Consider the following 17,743-nt stretch of genomic DNA (forward strand, 5'->3'; position numbering starts at 1 on the left):
CTGGAAAAAATGTCTAGCTGATACCTTTAAGTTAAAAAAATTACCCTATTCACCTGGGGTGTCTCGCCTTAAACTGTGAATAATGTATTCACTCAAATAAATACAAAATATAATAAAATAAACATTAAGGTGCAGCATTTCGATGAACTGAAATAATCTGTAGGCTATTTGAACTTAACTGTATTAGTACTCACAAAACATAAAATATTTGTTTGGGTTTTTACATTATTATTAAACTGTTGTAATATTCACTCATACAAAATATAAAAAATAAACATTAAGGTGCAGCATTTCGATGAACTGAAATAATCAGTACTTGAACTGTACTGTACTAGTTAGTACTCACCTAAGCAGCCAGCTTGACATTATGACTTGCTTGTCATTGTATTTTCATGTTTTTTTAAGAAAAATTAACTTGTCCACATTGCTTGCCGAAAGGGCAGATCTGCTGGCACTAACAATGTCGCCTGCTGTGGAGAACACCCTCTCGCTAGGGACAGAGGTAGCAGATACAGCCAGGTAGCGCTTTGCTAACATGGCTAGGATATTTGGCGTTTGTAATAGCTTTGGCTCGGTCTGAACTTTTTGCGAGTGGTGGAGGCTTAAATGCTAGCGGGAGTTGGGTTGCACTTCAGTCTTTTTTCTTTTGGTACCGGTGATATTCACGTTCGGGTGATGCCTTTTCAAATTAGTGCAAGTTTGATGTATTGCCAGCCGCGTAACCAATTTTAGTTGAACAATGCCGACAAACAGCTTTGGTTCGGTCCACTTGTCTTTGTCCGTCATCTTTGTCCGAATAGTTTCGGTATGGGTACGTGTACCGTTACACCCCTACTTCTCATATTTCTATTAATTTCATTAAAACCACAGGCACGTAATTAATATCTTCCAGTTTTCAGTGCACTGTTTTCACAGTCCTACCTCGTAGACAGGCACCGCTCTCTTGGCTTTCTTCGTCTTCAGGTCCCACACTGTACAGATCTTGTCTCTGCCAGAACTACAAATAAAGATCGGCGCACAATTACATTGAGCAGAAGAAAGATGTACAACACTCGTAAAAAACGCAAACGTTGTAAATGAGTGTACAGTACCTGACCATGGTGTCCCCATCGGGGCTGAAGCTGAGCGAGGTGACAGCGCTGTAGTGGCTCTGCAGCACACACACACACTTACTGGAGCTCAGGTCCCACAGCCGGATGCCACAGTCCTGAGAGGAGGAGAAGAGCTGCAGCCGGCTGATGTCTGGGTGGAACTGGACCAGGCTGCAAAGATACACAACGTTTTGGGACTCAATGGATGTAGCTAATCTCACTACTGGCTCCATCAGCCTTATATTTCTTTGTGCTCATATTTGACTATGCTCACGGACCTCTAGTGGTTAGGGGGATTTACAAATGCATGTATTTAGACTCTGTTGGGGGGGGGGCATAATAGTATTAACCATGTCCTTTTTTTTGACGACATAACATCTTATGTACATGCATATTATTCAAAGCATTTCTGAACTTACTGTACAACGCCAGGTGACCCTTTAAGGTTGTGGGTGCAGTACTGCTTCACCACATCCCAAAGCTTTATAGTGCCATCACAGCCACCTGCAAGACAACAAGGAGAAACACTTGGCCATCTTTACAATGTCTATGTAGCAGAGATCAGACAGAAAAACAGGACACAACATATCCAACTTGTTGTCATTTAATGCTGACCTGTTGCCAGGAGGGTTGAGGTGGAGTCAAAGGTCATACTGGCTACAGGAACAGTGTGAATGGCCCTCCAGGAGCGAGTACACTGAGCTTGCCTCCAGTCCCATTGCTTCAGCAGCAGAGCTCTACTAGCTGTCACCAGCATCTGTGTTGGGAAACACAGCACAGATTTACTCACATACAATCACTCTCTTAAAGGCTGGTAAGATGAATTTACACAATGAGGTTTGTCTGAAGTGATGACAGGCGTTTTCTTTACCTCATCATCACAGCTGAGAGCAAAAGATGTGATGTCCTCCTGATCCTCCTGTAATTATAATATAGACAGAGGAGACAGGTTGTCAGGATTAAAAGGTCCAAAACCCCAAGATAACATATTTTCATTGATAAGAAAACAAAGCAAGGCAGCAAATACTGACATTTGACAAGCTGTACTCACATGCTCAACACTGTGGACGATCTTCCCCGTACTGATCTCCAAAACATTGACACGAGTTCCACAAGTGCAGAAGATGTAATTTTCATCTTTGCTTATCTGGAAAACAAACAGAGAAGTTAAAAAGGGAAGCCTGTTCCATAGTAGGGACTAAAAGTTAAGATGGAATATGATCTAATCTATAATAACTAAAGTGTTAGCACTCTAGTGCAGTTTTCAGAGGTCCACAGGGGCGGAAAGCGATTGAAAACATTAGAATACATGTGATTTTTGTGTTAGTTAACATAAATGTGATATACTGTCTGCTTAGTGTCTGGACCCCTATTCTCAAATAGCTTATCATGGCGTCCCATTTCACTTAACTCTATTCTATCTAATGATTTTACTTTTATTTTAACTATAGGTGACTGAACTGACAATGAGCTGAGCCATTAAGTCACTTGAGTCCCATAAAAGGTGGATTCAGTTATTCTTGTTGATTAGAAAACTTCTGCTCAGGATGAAGGTGGCCCGGAGCTTTGACAGTCTTTCTTAGACACATATCTACTAATAGTGTTAAGGAGTAGTGAACTACATGTTCATGTTTAACTAGCTGCTTTATACATTTTACAGTAGATTGCTTGTAGTTTCAACTACATGTATATTAGCATAGTGATTCATGTAATTACATGACTTATTTGACATTGTTCTGTGTACTCAACTACTGAAACTACAAACTAGTTTTAGGCAATAAAAGGAAAGGATTCATTTTTGTATTTCTATTTTATCATTAGTTCTCTTGTGCAATAGATTTTCTCGAACAAGTGAAAATATATGTCCAATATTTTTGACCAGTCTGACAGCTGGTCATAAAGGGTTAAGATATGCAAGCTGAAGACTGCTTAGGTTGTGAAGATTAAACAAAGCAGATGTCAAAAAAATAACAGGTAAGACAACAGCCCTATATTTTAGACCAGAGCACAAGTCTGTCAAATCGTCCAAAAAAAAGTAAAATATTTATAGTGGGGAATTTCATTTGTTTGGTTAATGTATGACATTTAACAAGTGGGCCCACACACATTCAATTGAATGGAAATTATTTGCTGGCATGTGACTTTAATGCATTAAAGCTTCAACACTGCCAATAAGAATAATACAGTTGTGTATACACGCCCACATAGTCCTGAGAAGAGGCCTAATCAGCCATATTCATTAAAAACACCCGTGTGTATATTCAGTAGTTTTAAAATCAGTTCAGACTCGTGCAACATAACGAATACTTGTATCAGCAACACATTTGACACAAAGCACATGACATATCACTCACCTGCACTTTCCCTCCTTTGTAAAACGGTTCAATCTTGCTGTCCACAACATAACTGTAAGGGAATAACAGAAATATAACTGTGAGCTGTACAAACTTGAAATGACACTTTAGCCTAGCTCGTGCCAGCTAGCATGGTTCTGCAGCCTTCACGTGCCATGCGTCAAACACTTACTTTGTTTTGAATTGAAGGTTGGTATTTGCCATCTTGCCTGCGAAAAATTCCAACACCTGTGTATATTTAGAAGCTGAAATAATGTAATTTACTTATTTTTCACTTCACACGTTGGCTGAAATCAACACATCCATGCCGCATGTTGATAATCGAGTCGCACACATTGTACGTCATCCGAGTGCACTGAGCTGTGATTGGTCAGACGGGTTTTCTCGATTCCAATGTCAAAATGTAAACAGAGATATATTAAATCATAAAACAACGTTTATACCAGTGTCTATACTCGGTTTTTTTTGTTGAAATGAACTTTATTAGTAACAAAGGCTAGTTGTATGTGATCATAAGGATCACAAAATGAACTTTGACTTGAAATGTGAGTTCCCCAGGCTCACAACAATAGACTCAGTTGCAGCTATTCATGTTGAAAAGTTCCTGTTGGACGCAGGGTGAGCTTTGATGCTAGAACAGCAGGGAAAGGACGCGCTTCATAGTGAGCGCCATTATCTCTCTTCGTTTTCATATTTTACTGTTTTCATTTGTCCCCACACACACCAACACAGACATGGTCCCTCCTTCATGTTTGGTCAGGAATGTTCATGTGTGTGTTGCATTGATAACGCGGGTGTGTGAGATGTGAGAGCACCGATATGGAGTAAACCTGTGCTGGGAATGGAAACACGGCGAGGAAAGAAGATTGACATGGTAAGTACACAACAGCTTCTGTTCTTTTTTTTTGTATTCATTTCTCCATTTTACTAACTTTTACTTTGGGTTCATTTAAAAAAAATGTACACATACATAGGCCTATCCTTAATATTGAATCAGCTACTTTCATAATACATTTGGTGAACTGTTAAATGTATCTTCCCCTATAAAAAACGCAGTCTTGCATTAGTTTCATGGTATATTTTTATTGTTTTTATTACGTTTTGTAAAAATGTTAACAATCAATTATGGAAATAATGCCAAACGTTTACGTGTTTATAAGTATTTTGTAATGGTCTCATATGTTGTTTATGATGTTTTTTAAGGTTTACACTGACCTTTTCGTTATCATATTATCAGTCATATGACTTTCTAGAACAATTTTGTTTTGTCATCTCTTGCCTCTATGTTGAAAACACTGTGGATGGGTTGTAGGCAGCTGTGGAGAAAATACTCACCTGTTGGTACATAAAGGCTCACAGTTTGTCCATCATTGGAGCTGAAACTATACTTTACACGTTATTGTTGCCGTGAAATATAAGAAAATGATGATACACAATAATAAGGTCATGTTTATTTGGCCCCCACCAGGCGGACCCAGAGGTGTCATCACAGAGCGGGGGCTACGATGTGGAGCTTTTTGTGGACACTCCAGACTACGATCTGATCTGCACTATATGCCAGGGGGTCCTCAAGTGTCCAGTAAGAGCAGCGTGCCACCACATCTTCTGCAAGAAATGCATCTTACAGTGGCTTAAGAGGTACTGAACATAACATGGGACAAGATCAGTGTAAAGTTATCCTGTATTGGATTGTTATAATCATGCCTGGTCCTAACAAGAGAGCGGGACTAAGTGTTGTTTGTTCTCCACAGACAGGAGACCTGCCCCTGCTGCAGGAAGTCTGTAAACACAAGCCTTATCTTTGTCATGTTCAAGCTGAGCAAATCTATTGGCCGCATGAAGATCAAGGTAGGAAGCTTTTAAAAATACTACATTAAAACATATTTTTTGATCAAAGTGATGTACTGTTATTATGACAACTCTCATTTGAGTGACATTTGAGTGGCTTCATTAATACTTAAAGGAGCAACACACATCAATGATATTATGGCCTTAAAAGTGACCCAGCACTATGCAGTTTTGAAGCTCTAGGCTATGGAGAGGTCAATACAAAAAAATTCAATGAAGGATTAGAATTGACCACTCATTTCACCTCTGCCTCTGCTTGAATAATAAAGTCAGCTTACTACCACTTGAAGGATTTTCCCTCCATGCTGCAGGCTAGATGCAGATTTATGTGAATTCTGGATTTTATGACTACATATATTTCTTTGTGTTTCTCTGTGTCTGCTCTCTCTTACAGTGTAAGAATGAGATCTGTGGTTGTGCAGAGACCTTCTCCCTCTCGGAGCAGTACTGCCACAGCTTGAGCTGCCTCTACGAGCTCATCCCCTGTCCCTACCAAGGCTGCCGGGCGCAGCTCCTCCGCAGGGACCTGGACACCCACACACGCCACTGCGAACACTGGCGTCAGCCCTGCCACATGGGCTGCGGGACCATCCTCTCACACCGCACCCAGGCCCAACACAACTGCTACAAGCAACTGAGGCAGGAGCATGAAATCAGACAGAGGAACCACCGGGCCATCGCCAACGCCCTGCAGAGGAAGATGAGGAGGATGCAGAGCACCATGACCCACATGAAGAGGCAGATAGGGCTGATCTGCGAGAGCCTGGAGGTGATGGACGACCTGCACGAGGTAGAAGAGGAGGACCTTGGAGAGAGCAGTGGAAGCTCGAGCGGGACTCCAAGTAGCAACACCAGCAACTGCTGAGGGAGTCACTTACTAATGCTGCTGATGGTTGTAATTTCTGCATGTGTTTATTTATTTGAAAGTGTGTGTGTGTTTTAAAATATGTAGGTGGTACATGATTTAAAAGAGTGAATTTGTAAAACAAATGTGTGCTGTAGTTTCCTATATTTTGTTAATAAAGTATTTAAAATGAACACAGTCATCCTGCCTTTCATTCAGGAGAGAAGCCTTCCTTACAGATGAATACTTGTATTAATGCAAACATTTACCAGAAGTGTGCAAACATAGCCTACATCTAACTCATGACTGCGCTTTCCAGAACATTTAAGTCTCGATCAGACATTTATTCATATTTCACAAGACACGTGTGGACTTTTTATCTTCTTCTTCTGATGCATTTTTTCTGTTTTCTGTTTTATTTATTTTAAGAGGGAGGAATCTTTATTCCCCCCTCTTAAAATATCTATAGTCTTATTTTAGCTTCTAACTTTTCAAACATATTCCTAAATTCTTACTGGCTTATGTGTAGACATGCAAATTCATAAATAAAATAAATTATGTTCGCCAACAGAATGAAAGCTTTACAGTCGCAGAGCATTTTACTATAAAGGAGTTATAAGTGGATGAATATGCCTATTTGTTTTGTTTGCTTTTTTAAATGTTGAAATATGATGTCATTAATGTGATACAATATATTACATAATAAGCTCTTATATTAAGGCTATGACTATTGATATTTTAAGAGGGAGGAATCTTTATAAGCTAATTTTAGCTTATAACTGTTAAAACATATTCCTAAATTCTTACTGGCTTATGTGTACATATGCACATACATAAATAAAACAAATTATGTTCGCCAACAGAATGAAAGCTTAACAGTCGCAGAGCATTTTACTATAAAGGAGTTAAGTGGATGAATATGCCTATTTCTTTTGTTTGCTTTTTTAAATGCTAAAATATTATGTAATTAATGCGATAAAATAGAATAGATAGATATAGATAATAGAGCTCTTACAGGTCAGTTCTGAAAAGCTGCCGCTTGGGGGCAGTGTTTTTTGCATGTTTTCTCTAGAGGAGATATCGCGAGACGCTTTAGCCCAGCTCTATATAAACACCGGTTTGACTTCTCGTGGTTCTTCTTCCCGTAATAAAGATCACGTAAGTGAATTGCCGTCTCTTCCTCTCCTATCTTAATCCTGTATTATCTTACACATCCCTTTGCTAAATACTTTTATTCTACCTCAAAACGCACACATAAAGATGTTATATCAAAACCCTGTACTTATTTACGAGAACAATTAAGCACACATTGAGATATTTGTAGCTATTGACTGAACGTTTGCAACGTTGAACATGGCGGCGATGCTCGTTTTCTGTGAGATGCGCTGCCACAGAATGCTCGGTCGTTAGCGCTCCTTTTCTTTATCGGTTGAAGTTGATATGAATTTTTATCTTATTCTTTCCCGCAGCAAATGGCGGACAACGCCGGTGATAGAGGAGGTTTCCGTGGAGGTTTCGGCGATAGGGGCCGCGGCAGGGGCCGTGGACGCGGCAGAGGCCGTGGACGCGGACGCGGTGCCCGGGGCGGGAAGTCCGAGGACAAGGAAGTAAGTTCAAGACTCCCTTATTTAAATGATTATTTCAAAAAAGAAAATCAGGATGAGTGCTAATGCCCTGAACGACATTTAACTGAGATGATTTCTTTTCAAAGTGGATTCCAGTCACCAAGCTGGGCCGCCTGGTTAAGGACATGAAGATCAAGTCCCTGGAGGAGATCTACCTGTACTCTCTGCCCATCAAAGTAAGCAGCGTTTAAAGATCACTAATGTGACAGACACTAAATGATGATCTTGTATTAACAGGGGGGTCTATTCCATGCAAATGGCGTATTATAATCTCCCATGGATTAATGGTGTGTAAATTGTTGTGCCATCACATTCAGGCCAAAGGGATACAATATTTTCTGTCAAAGATTAAGCCTGACAGTTTTCCAAGTATTTGAACGCATTATAATAATGATAAATGCAGGACGAATGTTTGTTTGTTTGCTCATTTGGCATATAAAAAACGTGTGTGGAATATACATACTTGAGGAACAACTGCAACTATTGTAATACTTCACAAGTGATGCTTGGCACAGATTTTTTGTTTTTATTCTTATTTATAAATTCATACATGACCTATATTGGATGTGGTATATGCTAAAACATCTGTTACTTTCTTTCCCTGCAGGAGTCTGAGATCATTGACTTCTTCCTGGCTTCTGGCCTGAAGGACGAGGTGCTCAAGATCATGCCTGTCCAGAAGCAGACCAGGGCTGGTCAGCGCACCAGGTTCAAGGTGAGTTTGTTATTATAGTTACATTGGACTGTTTAATTCCCCAGAATCTTGTTTGTCCCAATGTGACACTGTTTGCTTTTTTCTTACAGGCCTTTGTTGCTATTGGTGACTACAATGGCCATGTTGGTCTGGGTGTGAAGTGCTCCAAAGAGGTGGCCACTGCCATCCGTGGTGCCATCATCCTGGCCAAGCTGTCCATCGTGCCCGTAAGGAGAGGTTATTGGGGTAATAAGATCGGCAAGCCCCACACCGTGCCCTGCAAGGTGACTGGCCGTTGTGGCTCTGTCCTGGTGCGTCTCATCCCCGCCCCCCGTGGTACTGGCATCGTGTCCGCTCCCGTTCCCAAGAAGCTGCTCACGATGGCTGGTATCGACGATTGCTACACCTCAGCCAGGGGCTGCACTGCTACCCTCGGCAACTTCGGTACGTTTCTTATGCTGCTCATGTGTTCTTTTATTTTCTCATTGCCCTGCCCAGCTTCAACTCTGCTGTGGTGTAGTTGTCATTATCAGGAGAGAAATGAAAGAGTATTATTGTAATGCACGGCAGAGAGACTTGTTTAGTGGTCTCTTCTGATCCCCTTTTCAGTGCTCAACATTGTTTCCAAAAAAGACTGCAGAACTATTTCTGTCTTGCAATCTACTCACTGTTTTTATATTTGTTTCCTCTTCAGCCAAGGCCACCTTTGATGCCATCTCCAAGACTTACAGCTACCTGACCCCTGATCTGTGGAAGGAGACCGTCTTCACAAAGTCTCCCTACCAGGAGTTCACTGACCATCTGGCCAAGACCCACACCAGGGTGTCTGTGCAGAGGGATAACCCTGACATGCCTCCTGCCTAAAGTTTTTGTACAGTCGTTGAATAAAACGTTCTGAAACAACATGCAACGTGTTTGTCTTGTGTTAAACAGGGGTGTTGCTAAATAATAAGACGCTACATATGTAAGATGCAAGTTTTGTCCAATGTCAGACTGTACAATAAAACAGATGTGTTGTTTTTTGGTATATATTAAGTTGAATCAATATTATATATCCTATTTTAAAAGAACCAGGCAAATGCTTTTGGCTAATTCTGCAAATTAAGTACAACGGTAAAAATTGGCTATTAAAATCAAGAGTCCTGTTCAATGTTATACTAGTCTTCATGGATATGAGGAAGATAAATTAAATGCAAATGGCAACATTTGACAGTATCATTCAACCCACACTAAGGGTGTGAATAAAAATCAGGACCTTTAAGAAACCTTAGACTTCCATGTTAAAAATGGGATGTATCTCTGGAATTATGAATGATAAAAGTAGCCATCGATTCCCGACGAGCTGAACGTTTTAATGTTCAATGTGGGAGAACAGGCGCGGAATTGTGGGTAGCATAACAGTTGGAATGCTGTTGGCATTCCCACTAAATAAAAGCTTGTGCAGGAAGTTGTTGCGCCAACCAAGTTTTATTGCACAACCCAGCCACACTAACAAGTCCCGAGACCGACACTGACTTGTCCACCCCAGAAAGACACAATGCAGAGTAAATCTTTTTAAAATTGTAAATCCTGCAAATGTCTTCCCACTACCTCTTTAAAATCAGTACAGCTCTCCACTTTAAATACAATATTTGTCATATATAACTTTAATTTGTTATAAATTACTTAATAGTTTATGATAATTCTGTCTGTCACAACACACATACCAAAGCAAATGTGTAAACCTGCTTGGTAATGCATGTTTCAGATTCTGACTTTCATGCATTCATACAAACTGTCATTTTAAGGACTAAAAAGACCAACAAATGATTTATCACATACATTTTATTTTACAATAGTACAGAGGACATATAGTAGGGATCTGTTCTTAAGAAGTCTGGGCCTGAGCATCCATCATCCGTTCTTTTTGTTTCATGAGACATTTCCTGCCGCTGGCATACGCTCCCAGGTCTCCATCTGCAAAGAGGAAAGTCAGTAGTTCAACAGACTTAGTAGTTAAAAAAACTACGATTAAACTACTAAAAGTCTAATCATAATTTCTCCAAAACCAAAGGTGTTATATACAAAATACCTTTGTGCAATTGTTATAAAAAAGATGGCTTTTTGCATTTCCCTTTCAAAAAGGGCATCAAATAAAACATTTTTAGAATTATTTCAGCCCTATTCATAACACTATTATTACTAATATCTACTTAATTTGTAAAAAAAAAACATTTAATTGACGCAGGGGACAGTAAATTAAATCCCCAAGTTTATGAACAGCAGTGTAATATGACATGTAGATTTTCATTTTCAAAGTGTGTTCCACCGCACATGTCCATTATCACATTACTTACAGCGTAACTGGAAGTTGTTGGAAGTCTCTTGGAACTGCTCAATTTCCTTGGCACAGTTCTGCAGGTGGCTGGATCCTTCCCTCTGATAGCAGGCCCTCATACGATCCTGGACTATCTTCACAATCTCCTGATCCACTTTGCTAAAGAGTGAAGACAGAACAACAGGGTGACACTCTTTAACAGAATCTCCAGAGCTGATAGAGGCTCTATTACTGGTGCATACATTCACTATTGAGTCCTTGAAATAAAGGCAAACATTTCTATGCCACCGTTGTCTTGACTATTACAACTCCCTTGACATGTCTTTTTCAAAAGTCTCTCCATCATCTCTAATTTGAGCTTCCCTACCGGGGCTACCCATGTGTTTTATAATGTTTTTTAACATAAATGTAAAATCTGGTTGGGCATATCCTTTTATCTTTAAACCGTTTTCCCCTTATAGCCAATCGTTCTAGCTCTGATTCTCTGGCATTTGCTGTAAGAGCTCCAATACTTTGGAAAGCCCTGCCTGAGGAAAATAATATACAGTAAGTTCTGATTCAAGTTATCTTACATTTTATATACCATTCAAATAGTTTTAGACATTATTTGTTAACAGCTGCTTCTAAATATATTTTTAGAACAATGTTCTCTATGTGTTAAGCCATTATAACTACATATTTGGCTAAACCACAAGTCTGCCACTAAAATTGCAATTATCTCATACGTTGCTGTACTGGAGGATGTTTCCCCTATACCAAGCCACCTGTTACACTCGGCAATCCAGCCTGTATGTATATTGTATCTTAATACTAAAATATCTTGAGCACTCGCATGTCTATCAGGATAAATACATCTGATGTGCATCTCTGTCGGTTACTTACTAGTCTCTCCTCCACTGCATCTCGGCTTCATAGTAGCAGAGGTAATCTCCTTGCTCGCAGTCTGTCAGTTCGGGAACACGGCGGAACTTCTGGTGGTAGTACACCGACTTGTTGTTAGACCGAATACTGTCAAGCGCACCTGGAGGAGAGAATAAAAAACACATATATAAACCAAGACGTAGTTAAACGTAACGCTAAGCAAGGACACGTACTGTGATTTGATATACACGAATGTTGCCTATACATGTACATAGCTAGCTTACTATGTATTGTATTGCCTAAAGCCAGTCTTGTTATGTATTTAATGTTACCCCTTTGCAAGGACACAGCATGTATGGCATTGTTATTAAGTTAAACCAGCTGTATGACTGATAACTTTAGCTGTGTTGTTGTGCTAGCCTGTTAGCCCAGTTAGTTCTGTTAGCTTGAGTTACCTCTAAATGTGGAGACAGGCACATCCACGGAGTAATAGAAGAGGTTACTCAGGATCAAGGCCGGGTTTGGCAATGATGTCGTTCTATTCACAACCGGAGTCTTAGTCGGAGGCTCCGGATATGCTGCTTTATCATGGTCCTTCATTTTGCCTTATTTTGACCACGATAATGAAATCCTTCAATTCGACCTCAGCAGCTCTCCTTTCGTGGTGGAGAATGCGCATGCGCAGAAGATATTCTTCTTCTGTTTGAATTGCGGACTACAAACCAACGTTTAAAGGTGCATACCGCCACCTACTTTACAGGAGTGTGTCACTTCGAGACTTGAAAGACAATTACTTAAAATGATTAAATTAAAAAAACAAAAACAAAACAGCCATGCTATATTCTAGAAATTAAACCTATATTATTCCAATACTGAATAAAGCCATGTGCTGAAGATACCAATCTATGGTGAAATAGAGGTTGGCAAATGTAAACGTAGGTTTTGTTCTGATGAATCAAAATGTATTAGTCGTTACACATAATGTCCCAAAAATTATCTAAAGCTCAGTTACATATATATATATTTTTAACAAGTTTGAAGGGTAAAGGTTACATTTAGAGTTGTTGTACCATGGAAAGGCAGCAGGTGGTGGTGCAAGGCTGACACTCATGTTCTCTAACTATTTATAAAAACGTATTATTGACAGACAATAATAGTAAACATATAAAAGAATTATAGGCAGCTCTCAAATAAATAAAGTAAAAAAGTACTGTACCTCTGAGGTGCAGTTGAGTTGAATTATAAAGCAGGCTATAAATCCTCAAGTAAGAATAAGTTCCTAAAATTTTTACTTAGTAGCCTACTTAAGTTATTGTTACATTCCACAAATAATGTTGGCCACAATGAACATATTTCTTCAACCCTTTGTCTCCTTTCTTGGTCAAGTGGTTCCTGTTCACTGGGCCTCCCCACCACGTCAGTCCTCTGATATTAACCCCCTCCTCCCCTCCTATCCTCTCCTGTCATAACTTGGCAGAGATTGCCTTACTTGAAAAATAACACCACTCCTCAACTGGGCCAAGCACCAATTTAGAGCTCTTACACCCGTATCATCTTAAGTATGACCCTTACACCAGCACCTCTCTCTTTCTATTGCTCGACTTGACAGACATCAGACATGGTCAGTGCTCCTTCTATTTTAGCATATTTTAATTTGCAGTTTTGTTTGTCTTTTTCTTCTACTTGTGTGCATGTGTGTGGGGGTTATCACCACTTTGTTTGAACACTTGGTTTTATAAGGGAATATAAAGGATATTGAATCTTGTAATGGCTGCTTTGATGAGACCACGTGTAGAAATGAAATGGCGACTTCTTTTAATATCCCATATGAGTCTATGACTTTATTTTTAAAATGGACTTCCATTACAGTTTATTCTTTTGATGTATTGTTTATTTTTATTAGGTCATTCAGAGGCCATTTCATATTAATGGAATTTAATTTTGAATAATACAGCTGTACAGAAACCAGACAGATGACTACATTTTACTAGGGCTGTCAATCAACAAATAAATACAACAACTTTGATGATTGATTCATTGTTAAATCAACGTTTCATACAACAATATATGAAGATTATATGCTTTATATGCTTTATATCATATTTAACTTAATAGTCTCGGGGTTTCGATACATTTAACAAGACATCCAAAGACATCACCCTTGAAATGTATAACGTTTTATAGACCAATTGATTGATTAAAGTAACTAATCACCAGATTATTGATAATAAAATAATTGTATAACATTTATTAAAGGCAAGGATGAATGTGTCTCTTTTTTAATCTACTACTGTAGTTCTTAAAGTGTTTTTAAAAACATTAATTTTTAATACATCTCATGTTTCATTTGAACAAGTAACTCTGTGCCTCTACAGTCTCATCGTAAATTCCATGCACCCCGACATGGGCACATGGGGTTCCTGCCCCGAAAGCGTTGTAAGAAACATCGTGGCCAGGTGCGCACATGGCCCAAAGATGACCCCAGCAAACCTGTCCACCTCGCTGCTTTCCTGGGGTACAAAGCTGGCATGACCCACATAGTGAGGGATATGCGCCGCACAGCCCTAAGTATGTACAACTGTAACATGTCTGCATGGGAGGATTTAGCAAAGAAAAAATATTTTTTTTGTGATGTTTACTGCTCTTTTCAGAGGATAATGGACTTTAAAGAGCAGGTGTTACATGGCACCCTACTGTGTTCTGTAAGGATGTAATGGGGTTGAGCTTCATTAAATCCATATCACATTAATACATTATTGCATTGTTATTGGGATGCCTTTCTATATTCTTCAATAATCATTTCCATTGTTAATAGACTTTGCTTGTGTGAGCATTACCAAATACTGTCTGTTGAAATAACTCAGTGGATTAATATTTGCCTGGTTTACCCCACAGAGGTGGCACATCGAGAGGGAGTCGAGGCTGTTACCATCATTGAAACTCCACCAGTCATTGTAGTGGGGATTGTGGGATACATTCAGACTGTCCGTGGCTTACGTTCCTTTAAAACAATCTTCGCTGAGCATCTTGGTGATGAGTGCAAGCGCAGATTTTACAAAAACTGGTGTGTGTTCCCCTTATTTGCAGTCAATTGAGCACACAGTTGTGGCCCTACAAACACCACTCTTTCTTCTATCTAAGCTGGGCTTTTTTGTTTTTTAGGTTCAAGAGCAAGAAGAAGGCCTTCACCAAGTACAGCAAGAAGTGGCAGGATGAGTCAGGAAAGAAACAGCTGGACAAGGATTTCGCTCATTTGAAGAAATACTGTTCCACAATCAGGGTTCTCGTTCACACCCAGGTAGACTAGCTAGTTTACAACTAAAATAAAAACAAAATACAGTTTTAGAGACACAACATTTGTTGTCTAAACCCATGTCAGTGAGACTCCACTGACCTAATGATTGGTAGCTTTAGATCCACCCCTGCAAAATGGCCACCTGACCACATGCAATGGAAATAAAAGCTGCGACATCCCAAATACCCCAGCTGCCACGATCCAGACATCTTTGACCGAGGGGAGCACTCAAGGGTGTCGTCTCAAATGACAGTTTAAAAATAATTCTCAGTGCTGGCTGCTCACCCAGCCCTCACCAAGGGAAAACCTTTATGTTGGCAGAAATAGTATCAGGATCAGCCAATAAAAGTGTGGGCGGAGGCGTGTGGTGCAGTGGGTTGAGCGTTGGTGTTTGGATCAGGGGGTCACAGATTCAAACCCCACTGCAGTCAGCATGTCGTTGTGTCGCTGGGCAAGACACTTCGCCCCAAATTGCTCCTGTGGGGATTGCCCACAGTATTGAGTATGTAAGTCGCTTTGGATAAAAGCGTCTAACAAGTAACATGTAATGTTGCTGGGATCATATTACAGCTTTAAAAGTGGGAATACAATTTGAATGTGTTTTTGAAATATCAGTGTTATGGTAATTGGCCTTATGTGAAGTTCAAACATGACCCTGTGCTCACTCATAAATCCAACAATAAAAAATACTTCCTGGGGCAATCATTTAACTTTATAATTAGAAAAGCGTTTCCAGATTTTCAAACTGCAGTTTACAGGCTTTTTCCATTTCCAGATGCGAATGCTGCCCATAGCACAGAAAAAAGCCCACATCATGGAGGTGCAACTGAACGGGGGAACCATGTCGGACAAAGTGGACTGGGCTAAGGAGCGCCTGGAGCAAGCTGTGCCTGTCTCTGCTGTCTTCTGCCAGGATGAGATGATTGACGTCATTGGAGTGACCAAGGGACATGGCTTCAAAGGTATGAAACATGTTTTGATTTGTGCCTGACCAACAATTTTGTAAATAAAATGTGCACTACTTATTTTGGTCTCTTTCTGCTGATAGGTGTGACAAGTCGCTGGGGTGTAAAGAAGCTTCCCAGGAAGACGCACAAAGGTCTGAGGAAGGTGGCCTGTATCGGAGCCTGGCATCCGTCCCGTGTGTCGTACACCGTAGCTCGTGCCGGTCAGAAGGGCTATCACCACCGTACAGAGCTCAACAAGAAGGTGAGCTGAGAGACACAAGCCCAACTTCACCCACAAGACTTCCCCTTTATCTGTCCTCAGGGAAATACAACTTTATCAAAGAATCACTAGCAAAACCTGTGGTGGAAGCAGAAACCAGATATTTTACATAATGTTAAAGTACAAATAACAAAGTCTAATTGTACTCCATTGCAATTCATTAAATGTAAGCTGTTAATTCAGTTAAAGTACAGATGTGTTATGAGCCAAATTGACTCAAAGTAAAGGTACAGAATTCAATGTTTTATGCCATTAAAGAATATTATATTATGTTTTTATCACTGATAACTATATGTAAGAGTATTTTAATGTTTTACTTCATTAATGTTGAGAAATTGTAAAATACTTAAACTACTAGGAAGTATCATGTACTTTTTGTGTAAATATTAAATAGTCACTTATGCTTTCAAATAAATGTATTTGAGTAAAAAAGACGTTTAAAAGATTAGAAGTTTAAATCTGCATAAAATGGGAATCCTCAGGTAAAGTATAAGTACTCACATTTCAACAATGATAAGCAATGTTATTATACAAATAGGTTTACTGTAAAGCTCTGTGCTCATGTCCTCATGTTTCCTTAGATCTACCGTATGGGTCAGGGTCTTCGCATGAAGGACGGGAAGGTGATCCAGAACAACGCCTCCACTGACTACGACGCCAGCCAGAAGAGCATCACACCCATGGTACTTTCATTTTTAACAATAAAATATCCACACAAAAAAGGCTCTCTAAGAAGCCAATACATCCATATAATGTATTAACCACAATTGTTGAAGACACTGCAACACTGCATAGGGAATTATAATGCATTATGGTGTATTACTGCTTATTATGAAAGCTAATACGGTTTACAGGAAGTGATACCAAATGTGTTCCTGAATGCTCCTCATTTACTCTTTGTTTTTTTTTGTATCCACTTCACTGTTTGTATCCACTTCACTGTTTGTATCCACTTCACTGTTGTAGGGAGGCTTCCCCCATTATGGCGAAGTGAAAAATGACTTCCTCATGTTGAAGGGCTGCGTGGTTGGGCCTAAGAAACGTGTCCTCACCCTCAGAAAGGTAAGTTGTTTCTTTGAATGTTACATTTTGGATCTTATATTCAGCGGCTTGGAGTGTGTCTACAAAGCTTAAGCCTCTAATTTACTCTCAAAGTAAATGGTTTGGCTCTTTGTACTTGCAAGACATATATAATATGTGTACATCTTTGTGTCATTCCTCCTCTCCTAGTCTTTGCTCGTGCACACATCTCGTAAATCCACTGAGATTATCGAACTCAAGTTCATTGACACCACTTCCAAGTTTGGTCATGGTCGCTTCCAGACTGCCCAGGAGAAGAAGGCATTTATTGTAAGCGTGAGAAAAGTTTGGTGCACGCACAAATCTGATAAGCAGGATTCATTATTGATCAACATTATCCCTGCTGATTCACTGTGCACTATTTAACACTGAGCTCTGGTTTGACCTGCAGGGGCCACTGAAGAAGGATGTCACGAAAAATCTGCCAGAGCCTCTAGCTGAGGAGGCCTGAAAACCTTTTGATATTTTACATACAATAATTAAACTGAGTTTCAAATACACAATGTG

General features: G+C 39.7%; 5 protein-coding genes across 5 annotated transcripts in view; 3 read left to right on the plus strand and 2 right to left on the minus strand.

Moving 5' to 3' along the window:
* Window positions 1–3,786, minus strand: part of tbl3 (transducin beta like 3) — an 18,557-nt gene extending 14,771 nt beyond the window's left edge. The window contains exons 1-8 of the mRNA XM_010785545.1: window positions 3,618–3,786; window positions 3,446–3,497; window positions 2,143–2,238; window positions 1,963–2,010; window positions 1,707–1,848; window positions 1,511–1,595; window positions 1,092–1,262; window positions 914–997 (exon numbers count right to left, since the gene is read on the minus strand). Coding sequence (XP_010783847.1) covers window positions 914–997; window positions 1,092–1,262; window positions 1,511–1,595; window positions 1,707–1,848; window positions 1,963–2,010; window positions 2,143–2,238; window positions 3,446–3,497; window positions 3,618–3,649 — 710 coding nt within the window. The 5' untranslated portion in view covers window positions 3,650–3,786. The remainder of the gene's footprint in view (window positions 1–913; window positions 998–1,091; window positions 1,263–1,510; window positions 1,596–1,706; window positions 1,849–1,962; window positions 2,011–2,142; window positions 2,239–3,445; window positions 3,498–3,617) is intronic.
* Window positions 3,787–4,053: 267 nt separating this feature from the next.
* rnf151 (ring finger protein 151) lies at window positions 4,054–6,289 on the plus strand. Its single transcript, XM_010785445.1, has 4 exons — window positions 4,054–4,319; window positions 4,914–5,083; window positions 5,197–5,293; window positions 5,688–6,289. Exons 1-4 carry the CDS (start codon window positions 4,287–4,289, stop codon window positions 6,156–6,158), a joined length of 771 nt encoding a protein of 256 aa, XP_010783747.1. The 5' UTR covers window positions 4,054–4,286; the 3' UTR covers window positions 6,159–6,289.
* Window positions 6,290–7,245: 956 nt separating this feature from the next.
* rps2 (ribosomal protein S2) lies at window positions 7,246–9,361 on the plus strand. The gene is made up of 6 exons (XM_010785454.1): window positions 7,246–7,295; window positions 7,607–7,744; window positions 7,849–7,938; window positions 8,370–8,477; window positions 8,567–8,900; window positions 9,151–9,361. The coding sequence occupies exons 2-6, from the start codon at window positions 7,610–7,612 to the stop codon at window positions 9,318–9,320; spliced, it is 837 nt and encodes a 278-aa protein (XP_010783756.1). The 5' UTR covers window positions 7,246–7,295; window positions 7,607–7,609; the 3' UTR covers window positions 9,321–9,361.
* A 901-nt stretch (window positions 9,362–10,262) lies between these two features.
* ndufb10 (NADH:ubiquinone oxidoreductase subunit B10) lies at window positions 10,263–12,351 on the minus strand. Its single transcript, XM_010785465.1, has 4 exons — window positions 12,090–12,351; window positions 11,656–11,794; window positions 10,793–10,932; window positions 10,263–10,412 (listed from the first exon to the last, which is right to left on the minus strand). The coding sequence occupies exons 1-4, from the start codon at window positions 12,232–12,234 to the stop codon at window positions 10,324–10,326; spliced, it is 513 nt and encodes a 170-aa protein (XP_010783767.1). The 5' UTR covers window positions 12,235–12,351; the 3' UTR covers window positions 10,263–10,323.
* Window positions 12,352–13,158: 807 nt separating this feature from the next.
* LOC104957808 (60S ribosomal protein L3) lies at window positions 13,159–17,739 on the plus strand. Its single transcript, XM_010785478.1, has 10 exons — window positions 13,159–13,255; window positions 14,010–14,202; window positions 14,530–14,698; window positions 14,797–14,932; window positions 15,705–15,891; window positions 15,978–16,138; window positions 16,738–16,839; window positions 17,123–17,218; window positions 17,387–17,506; window positions 17,628–17,739. The coding sequence occupies exons 1-10, from the start codon at window positions 13,253–13,255 to the stop codon at window positions 17,685–17,687; spliced, it is 1,227 nt and encodes a 408-aa protein (XP_010783780.1). The 5' UTR covers window positions 13,159–13,252; the 3' UTR covers window positions 17,688–17,739.
* Window positions 17,740–17,743: the final 4 nt, after the last annotated feature.

The sequence above is a fragment of the Notothenia coriiceps genome, unplaced genomic scaffold (assembly GCF_000735185.1).
Source record: "Notothenia coriiceps isolate Sejong01 unplaced genomic scaffold, NC01 NC01_scaffold00000886, whole genome shotgun sequence".
In the NCBI taxonomy this organism is placed as follows: domain Eukaryota; kingdom Metazoa; phylum Chordata; class Actinopteri; order Perciformes; family Nototheniidae; genus Notothenia; species Notothenia coriiceps.

Bases quoted from the DNA above. Each gene is read 5' to 3' on its own strand.
- LOC104957808 (XM_010785478.1), top strand. The intron at 15,892-15,977 runs GTATGAAACATG...TTCTGCTGATAG, and splicing joins CAAGGGACATGGCTTCAAAG to GTGTGACAAGTCGCTGGGGT. The intron at 17,507-17,627 runs GTAAGCGTGAGA...TTTGACCTGCAG, and splicing joins AGGAGAAGAAGGCATTTATT to GGGCCACTGAAGAAGGATGT.
- ndufb10 (XM_010785465.1), bottom strand. From the start codon at position 12,234: ATGAAGGACCATGATAAAGCAGCATATCCGGAGCCTCCGACTAAGACT. The intron at 11,795-12,089 runs GTAACTCAAGCT...TCTCTCCTCCAG, and splicing joins GCCTGTCTCCACATTTAGAG to GTGCGCTTGACAGTATTCGG. The intron at 10,933-11,655 runs GTAAGTAACCGA...TTCACTCTTTAG, and splicing joins ATGCAGTGGAGGAGAGACTA to CAAAGTGGATCAGGAGATTG.
- rnf151 (XM_010785445.1), top strand. From the start codon at position 4,287: ATGGAAACACGGCGAGGAAAGAAGATTGACATG. The intron at 4,320-4,913 runs GTAAGTACACAA...GGCCCCCACCAG, and splicing joins GAGGAAAGAAGATTGACATG to GCGGACCCAGAGGTGTCATC. The intron at 5,084-5,196 runs GTACTGAACATA...TGTTCTCCACAG, and splicing joins ATCTTACAGTGGCTTAAGAG to ACAGGAGACCTGCCCCTGCT.
- rps2 (XM_010785454.1), top strand. From the start codon at position 7,610: ATGGCGGACAACGCCGGTGATAGAGGAGGTTTCCGTGGAGGTTTCGGC. The intron at 7,939-8,369 runs GTAAGCAGCGTT...CTTTCCCTGCAG, and splicing joins TGTACTCTCTGCCCATCAAA to GAGTCTGAGATCATTGACTT. The intron at 8,478-8,566 runs GTGAGTTTGTTA...TTTTTCTTACAG, and splicing joins GTCAGCGCACCAGGTTCAAG to GCCTTTGTTGCTATTGGTGA.